This window comes from Pollachius pollachius (assembly GCF_949987615.1).
Source record: "Pollachius pollachius genome assembly, chromosome: 13".
Lineage (NCBI taxonomy): Eukaryota > Metazoa > Chordata > Actinopteri > Gadiformes > Gadidae > Pollachius > Pollachius pollachius.
Window position 1 is genome coordinate 18,710,191 of NC_136946.1, and position 21,583 is coordinate 18,731,773.

The 21,583-nt window shown below is 43.3% G+C and overlaps 1 protein-coding gene across 4 annotated transcripts; it reads left to right on the top strand.

Annotated features, from left to right (window-relative positions):
* The first annotated feature begins 1,822 nt into the window (after positions 1–1,822).
* LOC307084925 (CMP-N-acetylneuraminate-beta-galactosamide-alpha-2,3-sialyltransferase 2-like) lies at positions 1,823–17,833 on the top strand. 4 transcript variants are annotated; one of them, XM_079749447.1, is made up of 8 exons: positions 1,823–1,841; positions 2,004–2,096; positions 2,253–2,547; positions 3,121–3,314; positions 16,153–16,332; positions 16,570–16,615; positions 16,835–16,954; positions 17,249–17,833. In XM_079749447.1, exons 3-8 carry the CDS (start codon positions 2,263–2,265, stop codon positions 17,414–17,416), a joined length of 993 nt encoding a protein of 330 aa, XP_079605573.1. In that variant the 5' UTR covers positions 1,823–1,841; positions 2,004–2,096; positions 2,253–2,262; the 3' UTR covers positions 17,417–17,833. The 4 variants fall into 4 exon arrangements, with proteins under 4 accessions (XP_079605573.1, XP_079605572.1, XP_079605571.1 ...); XM_079749446.1 differs by lacking the exon at positions 1,823–1,841 and adding an exon at positions 1,848–1,866; XM_079749445.1 differs by lacking the exon at positions 1,823–1,841 and adding an exon at positions 1,867–1,906.
* Positions 17,834–21,583: the final 3,750 nt, after the last annotated feature.

Consider the following 21,583-nt stretch of genomic DNA (forward strand, 5'->3'; position numbering starts at 1 on the left):
GATTTGTTATCACTTTGCTTCGACCTGCACATTTTCTGTATGTGTCCAGGTTTGTTGCACTGTCTACAGTCTTTATCTTAGAACCAGCACTCAGTTGGGTCATGTGAATTTTTCCCACACCGAAAACATGACTGTGTTCTGTCCTTTGGTTTAGTGTGAAATTTATTCACAGAGCATTCTCCCATATTTTTCGTTTGCAATTGAATTGCGTCTTTTGCAACAGTTTCCATTGAAACGGCGATGTCATATGCCATATCCAGTGTTAGATCTCTCTTCGTCAAAAGTCTTTTCTGTGTATTGTCATTGTCCAATCCGCATACGAGCCTGTCTCTGAGTGCATCCAAAAGTCCCGCCCCAAAGTCACAATGTTCAGCCAATCTCCGCCATATATTCAGCTATAGACTCCATCTTTAACTGATCTCTCTTATGGAATCGGAAACGTTCGGCTATGACTAGTGGCTTCGGATTCAAGTGGCATTGTAGCAAATCCACATTCTGTTGGAACGTTTTATCAGACGGCTTATCCGGTATTGTGAGGTTACGTAGCAAATTGTATGTCTTAGCTCCCATCAGACTCAAAAGCACCGCAACCTTCTTCTCCTCCTCCACGTCATTTGCCACACAGTATTGTTCAAGTCTTTCCACACAAGCCGACCAATCTTCTACAGTACTGTCAAAACAATCCATCCGTCCAATATTCATTTTCACTTGTTTCGTTGCTCTTCACTCACTGTGAAACTTTTATCCGGTCACTTCTTCCGTAGGATACTCCGTAGCGTTTCCATTAACGCAGCCGCCATGCGGGTGGGTAAACAACGTGAGCCTGACGGCCATCAAAGACACATTCAACCTGTCTTATGGAGCATTGCACCGCGGGGATACAACACGATTCTCGTCGCCAATTGTTATGTATTACTTCATAATTATAACGTAATAAGGATGTCTAGACCAGGAGTTGTAGTCAACATAGTTTTTACTGGATCTACATAACTGGGAACATAGATCAATGCGCACACATAGAACAGGCAACGCATACAACAAAAAGTAGTTCCTTCATTATGTGGGTATACCACATACATAACAGAAACATTTCAATGATCATATAAAATGTAAAAAATGTACACATTATATTTTCAGACTAATTGCCAACACATTTAACCGCCTGAATTTAAGATTAACCACTTATTAACGCTAAAACTGAGAGGGACTTACCTTATCAGTGATGCTTCTTCCTCCTCTATCTTGACTTGGCGGCAAATGGCAGAATATCTGCTGCTGGTTGACAGTTAAAAGTTGCGGGACCTCCCACAATGCAGTGCGTCAATGTAATTTTATGTGTTTTCACAGGGAATGGTCTGAATGCAGTATTTTCCTGTCGAAAAAGTACAGCAACATGTTGTGAAATCCTTGTAATGCAAATATCACAGAAAATAACAGTGAAATCTGAAATCACAGTATTATGATTGGCCTGAGTGCGGACACCTGCTCGCAATCAGGTCCAATCCCCCCAGGCCGATCCCATGCGCTCCCAACCTGCCCATACTCTCCCTGCAGGCCAGACGTCGCACGTCCCCCTCCCCCCACAATAATTAGAGAAAATACTTAAAATGACGATGATTTATTAGTGTTATTATGAAGGAAGGGTTTGCCCAGTCGTGGGCGAGGACCATGTGAACAGGCTGTAAACGTCCGGTAGAGTAGGAAGGTGTTTGCCTGAGAGAATATCCGGTTTTTCGTGCAGCGCAAGGTTCACTGATGCGATGAATAACATCCCTTGGCGTTGTTCCCAGTCAAAGGGAGGCGGCCTGCAGACAGTCATAGAGTCATGGAATAAAGGCAATGTGAGTCAAGTGCAGTGTGTTACATGTAAGAAATTAACAGAGGAGTGATTGTCTGCCACATCGATGTATGCTGAATGGGGAGTTGAAATATTTTTCCAATGACCTCATAGTGTTTGTGTTCATGTTAATGTTTGATCAAATCACATCTTTGTCTATTTACAGTGCAGAGAAGACCCTGGAGCCGTCGACCTCGAGGGAATCATCGCAGGGCTGAGAGACCACCCCCCTCCCCTCCCAGACAGAAGCCAGTTCACTGTACGTCGGGGCAGTTTTGATGCACTGCTGATTTTTACTCACTTTGGACAGTGCTTTAAGGAGATTCTGACTTTTTATGGAATACTGTTTTCATCCCCATTTTATTTTATTTTTTTTATAATCTTTTAATTGTTGCGAAATATTGTTTATCTACAGAACCACGACCATGCTCAGAAGGAGGTGTCTCGGGATCACGATCATTGTGCTGAGCGTCCTAGCGTTCACCACGCTGCTGTTCATCTACCCCTTCCCAGACACCAAGGCGCTCTTTAAGCAGGCCACCCGCCTGCAGGCAGGGCCCTCGCCCTCGGATCTGTGCGCGTGTCCGGCCCAATGTGTGGCTGATACGCAGGGCCACCACTGGTTCTCTGAGCACTTCAACAGATCTGTTTACCCTCTCCTGACCAAGGAGAACTACATGCTGCCTAAGGATGCCTTCAACTGGTGGATGGTGAGACATGGCTCAAGTAGTAATACATTTCTTTCTATTTATAGTGTATATAGATCTATTTGGTCTATAACCATATGTTATTTCTTTTATTCACAACATCTACTTCTGTTTCTTATTGTTAATGAAAACACTGACAATGAGCTCATTATATTGACCTTAAACTCAGAATGTAAAAAAAAAGAAGAGTAACTAAAAAGACTGTATAGTTGCCTGTGTCACCACTGCTCTCGACGAAGCTGGTGGAGGGATCCCCCTTACTACATAGCAGCAGCACCTTAGCCAGATGGGGTTTGGGGCCTGATGCAACAGGGCAAGAAGCTAAATGGAAATGGCAGATGAAGGGACTTTCAAGTCTTTCATTAAAATGGCTCACAAAACACTCTTTCCACAGAATGACTCAGTTGTTTTTTTAAAGGGTGTGTGTTGGTTACTAAAAAGTACCTTAAGGTGCGGTTCATCGAATCGTTTTGTGAATCGAATTTCATCGATTCACAAAACATAGACTGTTTTTCCACTGATTGGTATAGACATACTTTATCCTCTCGGTTATCCCTCTCCCAATACCGTCCTAAGAGGCTGCAGTCGTCGCGCAACGGCGCCAACTTCAGCCATGTGATGAAGGAAGTGTTCTCCATGTTCCCGGGCGAGTCTCTGTACCGGGACGCAGGCCCCGACCGCTGCCGCAGCTGTGCCGTGGTGGGCAACTCGGGGAACCTCAAGGGCTCTTATTACGGAAGGATGATCGACTCCAACAACCTGGTCATAAGGTAATAGTATTAATATAGCATGAAAGATGTCAATGCCTGAAAATACAGTAGGCCTATACAATAAAACATGGGCCTTATTCAATTGGCTGCCATATTGGTGAGTTGGAAACCTTTAGGGAAATCACATTTTGAGTGAGTCAATCCTTTAATCTATCTGAAAATTGAACAAAAAAGATAAAGTAAACCCCTAGGCAAACTGCTTAGGGTAAATTATACCCCTATTTTCCTGACATACCTTTATCTACAAAGAATGTAAGAGTGACATCAAGCTACTGTTATTGCTTGACATCAGACCCTTAGATAATCCCATACCGAGTAAAAATATGATTTCTAAATCATGAATATCGCTACAAGTAATATGGGAATGTTTGACACGGAAAAACAAAGATGAACTGGAACAGAGGGAGGGAACCACACCTTAATACACTAGGAGGGGACTGAGAGAGGTGAAACAAAAGGTGAGGTAACACAAGGACGGACACACGGAGGTGGTAATATATATTATATATAAATATTAAATTATTTAGTTATAATATTATAAGTAGACATGTGGCTTTTATTCAATTATCATTATAAAAAGATCTGTAGCCATCTGCACTTCCACCAATGTGTAGGCCCAAGTGTGGTTCAGGTATACCAGACAATATTAAAATATTCATAATATTAAAACGATGTAAAAAATAAGGTAATGGGCCGAATTCGGTTAAAATTCACAACTAGATCGTTACACGCTTTAATTTAATTATATTTAAATCATTATGACCATGGAGCCTTTTTTTTCTTGCCGTTATCATTACATCCTTTCTCGTTATATCGATATAAATTCTCGAAACACAGTGGAAAAGAGAGAGGGAGCCATAGAGAGGGACACTGATCGCTATCGTGTACATTTCGTTCTGTGTAGCTCGGAAAAATCGAAGATACGCTCCCATTCAGAATGCAATGGTTTACATTGTTCTGTGGAGCACGGTTATTTTTATTTATTAATTTATTTTCAGTTTTTGAGGAGGTCTTCTTCAAAAATTCAAAAATGGAAATATTGACATAACTACAGGGTGCACTGTACTATCTGCGCACACCCCTTCTGAAGCCTCTCTCGCTCTCGCTCGTTTCATTTTGTGGAGCATGGCAATTGTCTGGGAAACGCGCGTTATCGTTTCGTTTCAGTTATTGAGGAAGTCTGCTTTTGTTGCGTTCTTCTTCAAGGAAAGTAGTCTAATCAGGATCGCTTTGAACTCACTTTATTTACTTAAGAATTTCGGTATGGTAACTACGAAGCAGAAGGAGGGGAATTGTATTACGCACGTGCGGAGCGACAAACAGCAATCCTCTCTACCTATCTCTCTCTATGGCTTGCCGGATGTTTCTAAAATTCCTCGGGCTTCAATTCTTGCTTTTATACTGAGTATGCGTGGCCTATAAAACGCACCGGTTTCGCTATTCTCACCTTTCTAAAGGTGCTGTCCTCTATGGCTGAAATAGTTATTGCAGCTTATGTGTCCTGCCCCTTGTGGCTATGTATAGTAATTACAGCTTATGTGTTCTACCCCCTGTGGCTATGTATAGTAATTACAGCTTATGTGTTTAAAATACGTAACACTTTAAAAAATCGGAAATATTGACATATATATATTTAGAGGGTGCACTGTACTATCTGCGCACACCCCTTCTGAAGCCTCTCTCTCTCTCTCGATCCCATTCAAAATACATTGGTTTTGTTGAGTTGTGGTGCAGTAACTGTTGCAGCTAATGTTGCACTCGGAAGAAAAGAACTGAGCGATAAACTTCACTTTTAGCCGTTCTTGGCATATTTATTCCAATACTACTGACACATCATTCTTACGGTGAGTTACATGGACAGAGACTGAATATGACGCAGAGCGCCGTTTTATAGTCTGCACCATGCGCCACCATGTGGCAGAAATATGTACCTACAATATTAAAATACAGCATAGCATTTCACTGCATTATATTACATACAACTGAGGACATACATTAATAAACATATCTTAACACCCCCACTTGTACTCATGTTGCTATACTTTAAGCAAAATAAACAAAAACAGAATGAACGTGAACCTCTGTCATAAACATATCACTCCCCAAATAGAGCACCTGCAAACCTCTTCAGTTTCAACTTGTTTACATGTTTGGTCATTACATCAGCAACCATGTTATCGGTAGAACAATACATCAAAGTTACCCTTTCCTCAACAACAGTAGACCTGATAAAATGGTACTTTATGTCAAAGTGTTTACACCTCTGTCTGTTTACAGGGTTTTTGGCAAGAGCGATTGTTCCCTGATTATCCTCATGTACTACAGTTGGTGTGTACTTGTAGTTATTTATACCCCCCAATAACTGCTCCAAGTATAGACACTCCTGTATGGTTGAAGCCAATGCCATGTATTCCGCCTCGCAGGTGGATAGCGCGACGGTAGGTTGTTTTCTAGTCTTCCATGAGACTGGAGAGCTGTTCTGACTAAGGCTTACACAGTATCCAGTAGTGCTGCGTCTATCGTTGGTATCAGCCGCCCAGTCAGCCTCACTGTAGGCTTGAATACCTAGCTTCTCACTGTCGTTTCTCCTAAAGCATAACCCTTTCTTGGCAGTGCCTTTGAGATACCTTAAAACGTGCTTCACAGTGACCCACTGCTCCTCTGTAGGTTCTGCAAAGTATTGCGATAACCTGCTCAGTACAAAGCTTAAATCTGGTCTGGTACAGGTAGTTAGGTATATAAGACTACCTACAGCCTCCCTGTACATTCTGACATCTTCCATTTTTACTGCATCCTCAGAATATTCTAGCTTCTGCTCACAGGGTGTTTCTCTGGTCCTACAGTCTTGCATATTAAAACACTGTAGTATCTTGTTAGTGTACCTTTCTTGTGACATCATTATACATCCATCTGATTGACTGAAATCGATGCCCAGAAAATGTTTAAGTTTACCTAAATCTTTCATCTTAAACTTTACTGCGAGCATCTCTTTTACCTCTATCAGTCTCTCTTCATTGCTTGCTGCGATGATTAGGTCATCGACCCATGTGATTATGATGACCTTCCCTTCTTCTGATTCTCTGGCATAAACACAGTGGTCGGCTGGGTTTTGTGGTAACCCATCCTCAGTTAGGCTATTGTGCAAGACCTTATTCCAATTTCGGTCTGACTGTTTGAGACCATACAGTGATTTCTGCAGCTTATACACTATACCCTCTTTCTCTTCATAGCCTTCCGGTGGATTGATGTAGATCTCATAGTCAGTGCCGGCCCAGAGTAATTTGGTGCCCTAGGCAAGATTTTAGCTGGCGCCCCCTTGCATCTCAGCAGTCAATTTCACAATCAACTTTCATACAATCACATAGAAACTAAATGTGTGTATTCAAGATTTTATTTCTTTGAGTAAAAAATATCACACCAAATAAAAACTAAAGAAAGAAACAATGGATAAAATTAAAAATAGAAAATAAATAAGGCAAACATATTAAGCCGAACACTGCACAAGAAAACAAGTGACATAAAATGAATTAAAAATACAAAATAAATAAGGCAAACATATTAAGCCGAACACTGCAAATGAAAACAAGTGACATAAAATGAATTAAAAATACAATATAAATATGGTATTGCACAAAATAATAAATAATGAAACCAGTGCAGACATAACAACACACACTATTGCACACAGTAAAAGAAAGAAAAATGAGAGACCTCTTGATTCACCGCTATTTACATGATTCCAGCAGAGGGGGCTATCTGCATGTTGATTGTATTAAAGGCCTCAACAACACCTCAAGAAACTCACTTTACAGCCTTACTCTTCTTGACTTTCTTGATGCAAAGTCATCTATAATGTCATCATATGACAGCTGTTTTCCCTCAATATGGTTGATGCTTATAATGGAAAGCCCACTGAGACGTTCTTGTGCCATCGTTGATCTCAGGTTAGGTTTTAATAAGCTTGAGCTTAGAGAAGCTTCTTTCCGCAGAAGCCACTGTAACAGGAAGAGTTGCGGAGATCCTCAGAGCAACCCACATATTGGGATACACCTCTGTTAGCTTTTTCTCGTGCAGGAAAGTCAGGAGTTCCATGGCTGTCATGTTCTTTGCTGGCAAAGGTGGAAAGTTTTGCATTTCCACACAAAGTTCCCTGTCATTAATGTCTTGCTGCCCATCATGGGTCAGAGCAGTGCTCAGGGTCTGACATTGTTGTAGCAGCTCTTCTTTTGCTGAGTTGGGGAAGTTGAGGAGCACTCCAAACTTGTCCTTTACCTCTCCAAGGTTCTGAAATCTCTCATCGAGTGAAGAGACAACTGTATCCACGACCACATTAAAAAATGTGGTTTCCATTTTCTTAAGTGCGTCATTGATAGGCTCATTTGGAGACTCATATGCAAAGTGCTTTTTTGTGGTTCTTAACCGCTGTTGTTTCAGTACAGTCTCCACGTTCATCTCTTCACACATCTCCTTTGCAGTTGTCTGGGAAACGCGCGTTGTGCATCAGAAAACCCAGTGGTTCTGTAGCAGGCCATGGAATCTCTGGTTTTCTTCAGCAAGTCTACAGCCACATCTAGCTTCATGGAGGGTGACTGCAACAGTTTACTCACATGCTGGATTTGGTTGAGGATGTCATACCATATGGCTGTACAAATGGAAAATCTGTAAGATCCTATCTCCTCAGCCAAAGACTGGGCTTCAACTCTCACCACAGGGTCTGAAGTAGTTTCCCTCACCTCCAGAAGAGCCCCTCTGACTTGCCTAGCCTGGTACCTTACTGCCTCAATGCTTTTTATCCTGCTTTCCCATCTTGTCTCTGACCATGACTTCAAAGTGGTTTTAACATGATTAAGCAGGGTATCCCATCTTTGGGTGGAGGCTGAGAAGAGCTTGAATAGCTTTGTTAAATGTCCAAAGTAGCTGATGGCTTCTGTTGTGCTCTTTGCAGCATCAGCTATCACCAGATTTAAAGTGTGGGCACCGCATGCAACAAAAAAAAGCTCTTGGGTTCTGCTGAAGCAACCTTCATGTTGGCACCGTTGTCATAGGATTGTCCTCTGCAGTTCTCAAAGGGGATGTTCAGCTCCTCCAGCCTGTATAGGATGAGAGATGACAAACTTTCCCCTGTTGTCTCCTCTGCCACAAGAAAGCCCAGGAAATGTTCTTTAACTTGTGGTAAGTCTTCTAGTGATACTGTCCTGACAATGACAGAGAGCTGCTCCTTATGACTCAGATCAGGGGTGCAATCCAGAATAATAGAGAAATATTTCATTGTTTTGATCTCATCCACAATGCTTTCCAGTATTTCGGAGCTGATGGAGTCTATCAGTTCATTTTGGATTGTTTTACCCAGATAATGTGTGTGACTGCTAGCTCCACTTTCCACCCTCCCAACATGCTGCTTCATTACTGGATCAAATTTGGCCATGAGTTCCACCTCTTTCAGAAAGTTGCCATTGTCTGGTTTATTTAATGTATCTGTGGACCCCCTTAAAGCTATGTTTCTTTCAGCTAAGGACTGAATTATTGCCACCAATTGAGAGAGAACATCACGCCACCCTTTTCTCTCAGCCTCAGCGAGTGCCATCTCTTGCCTATCTATTGTTAACCCCTTTGCAAAACGGACATCCAACTCCTTCCATGTTGCCATGTGGGTATTATGCTCCCAGCTATCCTCATGAGCTTTCAGCAACTGGCTTGCATTTTTCCAGTCCTTCAATCCCTCTTTATTAAGTTTGTAATCTTTTGTAGAGAACATTTTGCAGCAGAAGCAATGCAAGCTATCATTCTTTTTGGAGTACATCAGCCAGCTCCTTTTGATTTTTTTCCCATTAACTAAGACTCTTTTAAAAAAAAGTTATGTTGACACCTTCTCCCATCGTTGTTTTGGGGAAATGTGTAACTGTTTTTTGTTTGAAATGGTCCTCTGTGAACTAACTCTCTTCTTACTTTGTCTGTAAGAAGTTAACACACGTCGACTCAGCTATTTATTGATTATTAAACAATGTTGCTATCGTCCGAAGTAAGCTAGCAAGCTAACACTCTGCTCCAACAACAGTAACTATGATGCATTAAACTATTAATTTCATGCACTTTATCACATTGACATTACTGTACCTCTATCTTTTTCACGTTTTTCCTCCTCTTCTTTCCTTCTTTTCCTTCCTTGGGCGCCGGATGGCTTCAGTCTTTTGGACATAATTCCGATACAGTGTCATTAATCTTTTTCTTCGTCTCGGGGTCACGGTCCGGTCAGATTCAGGCAGCTGGCCTCTTGACCCCGCCCCCCTCACAGAGGGCAGGTACAGATCAACGAGCCAGGCAGGCACCCAGAAAAAAGGCTTCTCCATTATTTAATAGTCTTTGCTATGACTTTATGTTGCTGTGGGCCTATATAATATTTCGAAATAATAGTAGTAATGGCACTGGTAAAAAAAAAAAGTAGTATATATATATATATATATATATATATATATATATATATATATATATATATATATATATATATATATATATTTTCTCTCCCCCCGTTTTCGGCGCCCCCCGCGGATGACGGCGCCCCTAGCATTTGCCTATACTGCCTATGCCCAGGGCCGGCTCTGCTCATAGTCTATGGGGGCGTGTAAGTACGCCATTTTTACGTCCATTTGGTGCAGGAGTAAATTCTCCTGTACAGCTTTCTGCAGAACTACCCTTACACTCGTCATGTCTGCCGTGGGTGAAAACGTCTCCCCATAGCCTATTCCCAACCTCTGGCTGTAACCCTTGGCCACAAACCTTGCTTTGTATTTGTCTCTTCCATCTACATCAGTCTTGATGGCGTAAACCCATCTACCCCCCACTGTTTCTTTGCCTACTGGCAGTGTTGTTGGGGTAAAAGTCTTGTTCTCATTTAAGGACTGGATTTCCTCATCCATGGCTTTAACCCATTCATTTGAGTTAGCTGACCCCATTGCCTCCCCAAATGTCTGTGGAATGCCACACACTGCTCTACAGCAGTAGTCTACTGCGATATGAACTGCATCATTAACAGGGTTTTCAGTTACGAAGTCCTCTTCCTTCTTTCTCTTTCCGGATACCTTCTACTCTCAACTTCACCACTTGTCACCCTCTGTTGTGTTTCATCATTGTCACTAGACTTTGCTTCTGTACCTGGACTATCACTGTGTGGACTTCTACTCTGTACACTTGCCTCTGGAGCCTTTTCTGTACCCCCACTGGCTCCCTGCGTGGTCCCACTAGTCCTGGTTTTCACATTTTCCTAGTCATCACTTGGCTCTGGCTCAACTGTCTGTGTCTGTTTTTCCACAGCTGTCTTGCTCACAAACTTCACTAGTCTGTGTTTTTGTACTTTGTTTGTATCTGGGTGATACAGCCAATGCGCCGGGCTGTTTTTATCGTAGCCCAAAAAATGCCCCTGATCACATCTGGAATCGAGTTTCCCTTGGTTCTGTTTGTATGTGTAACATACGGAACCAAACTTTTGCATTTTGGATACGTTGGGCTTTTTGTCTGTCAGCAGCTCATATGGAGTCTGCCCAGTACGCCTGCTAAAGCATCTGTTCCGTACCATTGCTGCTGTTTGTACTGCGTAGGGCTATATCTGTTTTGGTAGCTTACTTTCTACTATCATGCACCTACCCATCTCAAAAAGAGTACGCCAACCCCTCTCTGCTGTTCCGTTTTGTTGTGGAGAATACAGAGCTGACGTTTCATGTTTGATCTGGCTTTTCCTCAACAGAGCTTGGAAATCACTGCACGTAAACTCTGCTCCGTTGTCCGCTGACCTTCCCGGAAGGGGATACATCTGCTAGGAACTTTTCCGTAGCCTGTACTGTGTCACTTTTCTTCTTTAGAAAATAAACAAACACTGCGCTTGTGTAATCGTCAGTAAATAATTGTACATATTTGTAACCTTCTTTTGACTCAGGTGTTACAGGACCTGCAAGATCTGTGTGAACCATATGTAAGGGAGCCTTTGCTCTGGTATCAGGATCCCTATTTCTGGTTTGGGCAAACTTTCCCTGAATACACACCTCACACTCTTGTTCGGGCCTACCCATTTTGCCCTTGATCTTCATACCCACAACAGCATTCTGCAACTTAAGAACATTGTCATAGTTACAATGGCCCAATATCTCATGCCATGTCTGTATGTCATGACATGCATTACACTTATCAGATTCAGTTTCAGTATGCAAATAATACAATTTTTCATAAACATGAATATTAAACCTGGTACCGTCTCTGGCTATCAGGGCATCTTCACCTTCTTTAAAGACAACCGTAGCTCCACTCGCAGTAGCCGCCTTCACTGAGAAGATGCTCTGGGGATACGATGGTACGTACAAAGCGTCTCTTAACGTCGCCTTGCGTCGCTGTCCTCTGCTGTCGATGAGGGAAACCTCAGCGTTTCCCCTCCGCTGAGCAACCCCGCTGCACCAGGTGCCGTCTGCCAGCTCCACACTGTGCGTTTCTGGCCTGAACGCGCCGTTGAAACTCCTGAACAAGGTTATGTCAGTGATGACATGAGAGGTAGCCCCCGTGTCCACCATCAGACCCCTCTCCTGGATGTTGCGCGCCGGCTGCCGCTGGGTACCGGTCCCTCTGTCTCTCACAGTGAATGCGTAGTCCTCGTCGGCGTCTTCTGAGACTTTGCACACACCGTCCTGTCTGTCCACTTCTGCAGAGACTACACCATGTCTTCTGTCAACACGCTTTTGCTCGATGGCCTTTGGCGCCGCACTTGAAACACACCATTTCTGTGTCGTCTTTGTTCCATGCATGCGCGATCATTTTGGTGGGCCGCCTTCCCATTTTCCCTTGAGTTTTCATCACACTGTCGCTCGACTCAGCTGCATTTATCTTCTCTGTTTCTTTAAAACTGCGTAATTTAGTCTTGAATTTGGCAAACGTTATGTTATCGTCTGTATGTGCCACATGTATTGCAAATGGCTTAAAACTCTCAGGCAGTCCTTTTAAGACCATAGCCACTAGCAGTCCATCTCCTAGAGCAGGGGTATTCAGTTAAAATTGAAAGAGGTCCAGTTACTAAAATTTCCTCCCAGCAAAGGTCAGAATCTTATATATTGTCACTCGAAATAGTGTACCCTGATGTAAATAAAATCAACAACGTACGTACATTTCTATATAGTTTATTGTCAAACTTCAAGTGTTTTCAAAGTAATATACTTTTATCAATAACAGACAACAGAGACTGAATTTCTCCTGAATAAAATATAGTTCAAGTAAGCCTAAAAACATTCAGAATTTTTGAAAGTGCAAATACAGCTTTTGGCAGCCTGAACTTAGGGCCTTTATTTCAAGTAACGCAAAACATTCAGAATCTTTTGAAAGTGCAAACACAGCTTTGGGCAGCCTGAACTTAGGGCCAATATTTCAAGTAACGCAAAAAAATCAGAATCTTTTGAATAAAATAAAAGTGCATCTTTAAGAAAAAATATTAACAAAAGACCTTTGAGCTGCCCACCCCCTTTTTCTTTACATGTATTAACAACATTTCAAATAAAATAACACAGGACCTTAGGCTAAAGCCTACATTTGTGGTAAAATAAAACAGGGCAGAGTGAATAATAGAAAAGTGCAGAGCTTTGAGCAGCTCCCTTTCTCCTCTCTCCTTTCCTTCTCACCTTCCTTCCTTTCCTAGTGAGAGAAATGGGCATGTAACTGTCCTGCCAGCAGTTTGAATCTTGGCTTAAATGGGGTTAGTGCCATTCTCATGCTCATGTGGAGATGCTCATTGGTGAGCCTGGAACGGTACTTTGTTTTAATAATGTTCATCATAGAGAAAGCTGTCTCACAGCTGTAGGTTGATCCAAACATGGTGTGAAGTGCTATTTTGGTTAGACCAGGGAGCATCGTTTCAGGCACAATCTGCAACCAGAAAGTAGCAGAGTCAGTTGCTTCAAAATGCTCTCTCAGAGCAATATCTGCTTGCAGATCAGTGAGCTCTAACTGTAAAGATCCAGGATGTGCCCACTTGAAGGTCTGTTGAACCTCCTTTGAAAATCCTCTGATTTCTCTGATAAGGAATGGAATCTCGATTAGCAGGAGGAGCTGGTGTCCAAGTTTGAAGCTGTCAAATCGTTGACAAAAGTTTCCAATCAGCTTGTCTATGAAGCCGACGTAAGGAGAAATGTCTCCCTCACCCTGAATTTGTTCCCGCATTTTTTGTGGGAAGTGCTCACACACATCTCATACCATTGGGCTCATTAAGGTGTCCGGTGATGTCTACCAAAAAAGCCACCACATCCATCTTGTGCTTATCTTGCAAAAAGTTTGCAAACTGTGTTGCTTTTTGACTCTTGAGCTGCTGTAAGAAAGCAGCTATTTCCTTTCGGATGGACCAGAAGCGTCCCAGTGCATTCCCTTTGCTCAGCCATCTAACGTTGTTGTGGAGTAGTAGGTCATTTGCATCTGCCTCCGTTTCTTTCAGAAATTCTCTTAGCAGTCGATGCTGAACGGATGAGGATGCCCTGAGGAAGTTGATGAGTTTCATCATGGTATTCATTATTTCAGCAAACCCTTCAGACAGAATAGAACAGAGAACAGTATGATGGATGATACAGTGGTAGGCTATGAGATCAGGGTTGTCTTGTTTCATCCGTGCAACATCCCCCTTCTCTCTCCCAACCAAGGCAGGTGCACCATCTGTGGTGACTGAGACTACTTGCTTCAGATTAATCTTTCTTTTTGTGAGCATCTCCTTTATCACCTCGTATATATCCTCTCCTCTTGTGTATGTCTCAAGTGGCATTAAACCCAACAGGTCCTCACACATCTCTTTCTTCTCTTTGTGAAGAAATCTCACATACACTAAAAGCTGGGCATTATCCGTTACATCTGTGGACTCATCAATGGCTAAGGATATGCATACTGCGTTCTGAACAGCTGCATCAAGCTGTCCCAGTACATCCTCTGCTAATAGTTCAGATTTTCTGGTTGTTGTTGTAGCTGACAATGGTATTTGCTAGATTTTTCCACACATGTCGTCTTTTTGTTGACCGTCAAGTTAAGTCTCTGCTGCCGCATTTATGCAGTCCTTCACAACTGTCCCATCGCTGAATGCTTTCTTGTGTTGAGCCAAAATCCACGCAATCTTTAATGAACACTCATTTGCACGTTTCTGGCCTGTAAATGTATGCGTGAGGACACGGGTAGACCTGTCATACTGTGCTTTCAGTTCGATCATTTTACTTGCCCTCACTGCGGACTTCTGTGGGTACCTTTCCTCAAACGACCCATGTTTGGTCTCATAGTGATGCTTAACGTTGCCACTTTTTATTAACGCCATAGTTTCACAGCATATGAGACACAGCGGTTTAGAACTGGCTGCAGGCAGAACGAACATGTATTTGTCTGTCCATTCATCTTTAAAAGTTTGGTTTTCACCATCTACTTTTCTTACTTTTGAGCAAGCCATCTCTCATCTCCTCACTCTCACTCGAGTCTAGTGCGTGCGGGAACGCAAACAATCAATTTGATTGGTTTAGCTATTGACGCTCCTGTCGTATTAACTAGATTAGCTGCGCATGCACATTTTTTTATTTAATATTAGAATTGTAACGGGTCCGGGCAGAACCTTCACTGGGTCCGGACCCGGACCCCGGTCCGCCATTTGGTGATGCCTGTCCTAGAGTTTCTCCTGCGTTCCGCAGCGCTGTGATGGCGGTTTCTGCTCTGATAATATAGTCATTACATTTTCATGGTTTGCCTTCTGAAGCGATGTCAACATGGTGTACAAGGTAATTATACGGGGCTTTCCCCTCCCTGCACAATATTCTCTTAATATTTTCAGAGCTTTTCTTCCATCGTTGGGCGCATCCCTCATGTCTAACGAGAGGCTTTAATCATCCAACAGCAAAATTAGCTCTGCATATGCTAATGTTAGCTAAGTGCTAATATGCGTCAGCATTTAGCACTGCATCTGCTGCTATCTCACCTTCTGTCGTCGGTTCTTTCGACACCGTGTCCTTTAGCAATTTCAAATGGAAATATCCCAATATTTTGGTTTCCCATATCTCATACTTCTTTTCATCTCCGTCGAACGTCGGTTGAGGGTATTTGCTGCTCCGCCTTGGTTCCATCATGCTAGCTTCTTCTTCTTTGCTAGCAGTTAGCACGTGGTCCGTTGCGACTTTCTAACTTCAAATCTTCCGAACGACTCCTGGGCACATAACCTGTTGAGTTGTGGTGAAGTAACTGTTGCAGCTAATGTTGCACTCGGAAGAGAACTGAGAGATGAACTTCACTTTTAGCCGTTCTTGGCATATTTATTCCAATACTACTGACACATCATTCTCACGGTCAGAGTTACATGGACAGAGACTGAACATGACGCAGAGCGCCCTTTTATAGTCTGCACCATGCGCCACCATGTGGCACAAACATGTACCTACAATATTAAAGTACAGCATAGCATTTCACTGCATTATATTGCATATAACTGAGGACATACATTAATAAACATATCTTAACAGGTTTACATTTCGTTCTGTGCAGCACGAAAAAAGTCGGACAATCGTTCTCTGGGACACGATTCAATAGATTAACGTTTGTGCGCATGAGCACGAAATCGCGTGATACCGGGTTGAACAAGTTGGCCCATGTTGGGTAATAGTTGTCCAATAAAAGAACTAAAAATAAAAATTGAATTAGATTTTTAGGACTTCTAGTGTGATCTACAAAAATTGGACATTGGAGGGGTTGTTTGGTTTGTTTTTACATTGAATTTGTTTGCGCCATGATTTGTCCTGTGTAATCTTTATTCTAACTGTAAAGTGTATCGGAACCACACTGATGGAAATTGATGGACTTACAGAATGAACCAGGGTCCTACCCAGGGGTTTGAAGACGACGTCGGGGCCCGTACCACCCACCACCTTATGTATCCCGAGAGCGCCAAGAACTTAGACCCCAACACCAGTCTCGTGCTGATCCCATACAAGATCCTTGACCTGCAGTGGCTCATGAGTGCCTTCACCACTGGCCATATCAAACAGTGAGTTTATGCGCAGGGTCCTGAATCGATAGGATAAATGGATGGAACACTGAGTGGGGGGACGTGTGCGTCCCGTGGTCCACTGTTCCAATTACCAAATGTACTTGATGGTTGCACGTGTGTATTAAGCTAAATATACAAAACTGGGTGGAATATTGCTGTAACAATTTGTTTCAGACAGTTAAGATAATTCAAGGTCACAATTAAAGAGTATTTTTTCTCTGTGCATTATTGCAGAACATATCGACGTGTCCTGCCGACGATACAGGCAAATAGAGCGAAGGTACGTGGTGATGGTGTGGGGCTTTGTGTTCAGTATGAGTCTAGCAGGGCAGTTGGTATTGTATAGAGTTCCCTCCCCCCCAGGGTCCCCAACTAGTGAGCGATACCGCCACCCCATAGGACCTAGGTATCCTTAGTGATCCTCCCGTCTCTTCCCGTTTGCGGCGGATTAGGCTAGAATACTGATGTGACTAATGGGATAAACGTTGCTGTTTTGCAGGTGCAGATTTACAGTCCGGAGTTCATGAAGTACGCCTATGACAACTGGTTGGACAAACACGGACGCTATCCCTCCACCGGCTTCTTCAGCTTGATGTTTGCACTGCACATATGTGATGAGGTGAGATAAAATGTGTTATGTATACAAATGGTCTCATCCATGGGCTTAAGTTGCTCCTATTTGCTCGCTGTCCATTGAAGGGAACGATTAAACTTCTGCATGCAGTAAAGAATGCTGAGAATAGTATGCGCTTTATTATTTGACCCTTAGTAGGGTTGCACAATAAAAAAAAAGTATATGATATGAATATCGCATTATGAATGACAACACTGTTGTTATCTGCATACGTGCACCCTATTCCCATTATTGCCCTCTGAAGGTCAGCTGCCATTTTGTTTTCCCTGCTTGTTGCAGGTGAGCGTGTTCGGATACGGGGCGGACGCACGCGGGAACTGGGACCACTATTGGGAGAACAACGCCGGGGCCGGCCAGTACAGGTCCGTGCACGGCGGTGACTACGAGTACAACATCACGCGGCTTCTGGCCACCACAAACAAAATCAAAATGTATGTTGGCACCTGATGACATGTCAGGATAGGATAGCCCCCCCCCCCCCAAAAAAAAAGGGCTAAATAGGCCATATATTTATGACACGCTCCTGACCCTAGCCCCCCTGAGGACAAGAAAAAACTCCCTTAGCGAGCAAGCAAGAAAACTTGAGAAAGAACGAGAATGGGGGATCCCCACTTCCAGGGATGGTTAGGAGGGCAATGGGTGCCATAATTTGAGAAAAGTCTAGGAATCTAGGAGTTCAGTTGGGTTAGTTGGGGGCAGGCATGAAAACGGGTCAGGGGTGAAAAAGGTGAGAAGGATATTATCCCTCTAGTGGGGTCCGGGGTATCCTCCCCCAGAAGAAGATTTTGAATATTCCATATTTTTTATGGGCAAAAACGCACAATACACAACACAAACATTAAACACTTTTCAATACTCTCAGAACCAGATCTCATTTTTTCTTCTTTGACTGGACCACCAGCGTCTCCATGGCCCGCTTTTTTTGGCCCGCTGTTTTGCCACATATCTCAGTCTCGCCCTTTTCTCTTCTTCAGCAGTCTGTTTCTTGGCCTGCTGAGAACTGCCAGGTGCTTGGGAGCCATACTTGCTCTGTTGCTGCTTTTCTTCCTGATTCATCTTCTGCTGGCGTTGGTATATGGCTGCTGCAGAGTTGATGTTCTTGCATAGTGTTCTGTCCACCTCCCCGAACTTCACATCCTCCATTCTGTAGAGCTGCATGGCTGGCTTCCCCCTGGACTGCAGGGTGTACTTGACCGTCTGGATTGCATTAAATGTTGATACGTTCATGTTGCCACTCCTTTGGTCAATAACATCATTCATCCAACTAAAACAAGACTTAAGCCTTGGTCCGTGAAAGATGGAGAGGCAACATTTAACCATCGCACTCAGGGAGGGGTACTTATCTGGCTTGTCAAAGACATGACCCCACCACTCAACAATGCTCTCTCCCTCCTTGAAACTGGGGATGGTCAGGTCAACATTGAACCGCACAAGTTCTCTCTGGATGTCCTGGTCTGCTGGCAAGAGGTGCCGCAGCATACCACTCAGTCTGCCAAGAAATGGATGACAATTTGAAATCAGTTTAAGGACATGAGGAAACAAAAATCCCAAAGTACCTGGTAATATGGCAAAAGAAACTTTAAATGTTATTCTTACCTCTTCAACTGGATGGTTGCCTGTGAGTGGCCTCTCAGAAGAGGGTCCAGAGCAGACAGGGCTGTAAGACTCGGACTGGCCAAGGGGAGCTTCTTCTGGAGGAACACTGCAGTGGTGATGTAGGCTTTCCTGACATCTGCTAGGAATGGCACCAACAGCTGACACAAAACACCAAATACTGACCATTATTTTAAGTCTCAAAAACAATTGAGAAAAAACGTCATGCAGGTGATGCAGGGTACTTACAGCATGATTGGGATTCTGGCTCCTGAACATGTCAGCCTCCTGTCCCACATAGACCTCCTTGGAGGGCAGCAGCATATGATCCTCCAGGACCATCTCCCTCAGAGCCCTAGGAGACGTAAGGTACGTAAGGGAAGTAATTAATGGGAGTAATACCTTAAGTGCCTTTTAAAAGACCCCCGGTTGCTTAACAAAAAAGGAAACACTCAACTGATAGCACAGACAACAGTAAAAATAGGGATAAAATCAATAATATATACTAAAGTAGGCAGAGTGGGTGTGAGTAATGTGTTCGGCCTTCACGAAGCAAGCCATGAAGGCCAGGAACAGCTCAAGCTGCCGATCATGAAGTTTGTGAACCAATGTCTGGCTACTCTGCGTATGTAAAACTAATTCTTATGAAATTGAATAATTGCCAACATTGGATGTGCATGCATGTGCAGTCAAGTTGCAGTAACTCCAAGCACAACTAACACCCACCTGGAAAACCATGACATACTCCTTGAGAATAGCCAGCAAACCCATGTAGATGCTGAGCCGTAAGACTGTTGTCGTCTCCTCATGCCACAGCTTCTGACATACCCTCTTTTTCCTCTCACGGCCTTGTGGAGTCATGCCTGTGAAACACAATACATATTCGTCTTCATTAGTAACTTCAAAACAAGTATAAGTGCTAATTATTATAAGGGATTGGAACATCAAGTCTCATCCCCTTTCCTGTTGAGTGCCTCCTGAACCACCTTGATACGGGCTCTTGCCGACTGGTTGACGTGGTACTTGGTGTACATCAGTTCCAAAGGCTCCCTATACAGCTCCTTATCTGCAGTGGAGAGGTAGCCATAATAGAGGACTCTGTACGCAGGCATCATGGCATGGGATGCCATGCTGGCATCGTATGCAGACAGCCAGCGATGAGGAACAAAGCCCCTCTGTGGGCTGGACGCGGGGAGATTTAGGATCATAGCTATCTCCTTGAGGTACATCACCTGACAAAAGACAGAAAAAGATTTTGAAAGAGACACATACATAGACATTCTACACATTCCATAGTTTTACCACAGTACAGTACAGTAGGGCCAGCCGCCGTGGTCTAGACAAGAGCTGCATTTTGTTTACCTGGTCTGGACTCCACTGATGGTCAACCTGGAGATCACTGAACAGCTTCTCCAAGTAGCCGTCAAAGGGCTCTGAGAACTTCTTTGCCGCATTGTGTATATGATGACAGGAGTCCCCATCAACATCGAGCAGGTCGGGACAGTATTGGTGCATCCTGATCTCGAGGCCGGTCTTGCTGCCCCTCATCACAGCACACGAGTCCATCAGCATACTCACAAGGTTATTCCACGGGATGTGGTTTTTCTCAAAGAACTCACAGAGCACCTTCTCTAAAGAAGCAGCATTGACCTTCACGATCTCAAAGGACCCCAAATGCTCCACTATCACCTTCCTCAAGTCTGCATGGTAGTAGCAAACGAGCATAGAGAGGATCTTCAACATAAAAAGGTTTATTAGCCATGCAACATTTTACAGGGCATACACTGAAGCAAAAACAGAAGGACTTTGATGGCAATCGCTTAATGAGACCAACGTTTTTGTTGTTGTTGGAGGTACTCTCGTCTAAATTTAACGGAAAAGGGAAATATCTTCAGGTTGGAAAATGTCCTCTCAGAGTAGTTCCGCCCTACATTGTGAGATTTTGTCACATCACATGCATAATGTAATTGGTACAATATAAATCATACAACAGGTTATTCTGGCAACATAGCAGTATATATAGCAACATGGTAGTTTAAGGAGCATGTTTTATGTGTGCAGTTCAATAAAATGTAAATTAAAACACTGAAAAGGTAGGTAAGAAAGAAAATGTAAATACCTAGACCATGGATCATCTTATATGAAGCTGTCGTCCGCGACAGCTTCATTCCCTGCAAAGCTGGTTTATCCAAGGAAAGGGTCTGGGCAAGCTCAACAATTACAGGAGCCTTAGAAAACGAGATGGAATACTCCGCCAAGGTTCCAAGGACCATTGCCTAGAACACAAATTATGTAAATAATGTAAAGCTAGTGTATTCCATGTTTAGGTGATGATGCTGCCAGTGACGGGAGCTGATTGTGATACAATAAAAATAACAATCTCAAAGTGCTAGTGTACTCTGTATATGCTGCCTGTGCTGACTAACAGGTCTACACCACCTACCTCTGCATTTGCTATGCGGTTTATGACTGGTACGGGATCTTTCCCTGGCACTGCTGCCTGATTGTTTCTGACCCCTGGTTGGCTTGACTCTGGCTTGCTGGATTCACCCTAGCTGATGCTGGAAGGAAGCTGCTGGCAACACTATCAGTGGAAGCTATCATTTCCCCCTTCTTCTTGTGAACGTTCGTCTGGCAGTGAGCCTGCAGAGCATGGCTGCCTTTGTTAGCATAATTGATCTCTTTGTGGCAGAGAATGCATCTGGCGAATCCCTGCCTGTTGATTTTGATGAAAACATCTCCTAGATGGAAGGACACCTCTTGCTCTTTTACTGAGACCTTGCCTTGCAGTTTAAGCCACGACCAGTTCCAGCTGCATTTCAATCCAGCATCCAGCTGTTTAATAATGGCGGAATCCTTCTCTCTTAGCACACTCATTCTGCAAAAAATAATGTTTGTATTAGTGTTAGCACTAACTTCTAGTTTAGCCTTATTGATAGAAAGGTGGACCACTTGACCCTTCAACCTTGTCAGTCCCCTCACCTAAAATCATCCATACGCATTCAACAAAAATGAATGCGA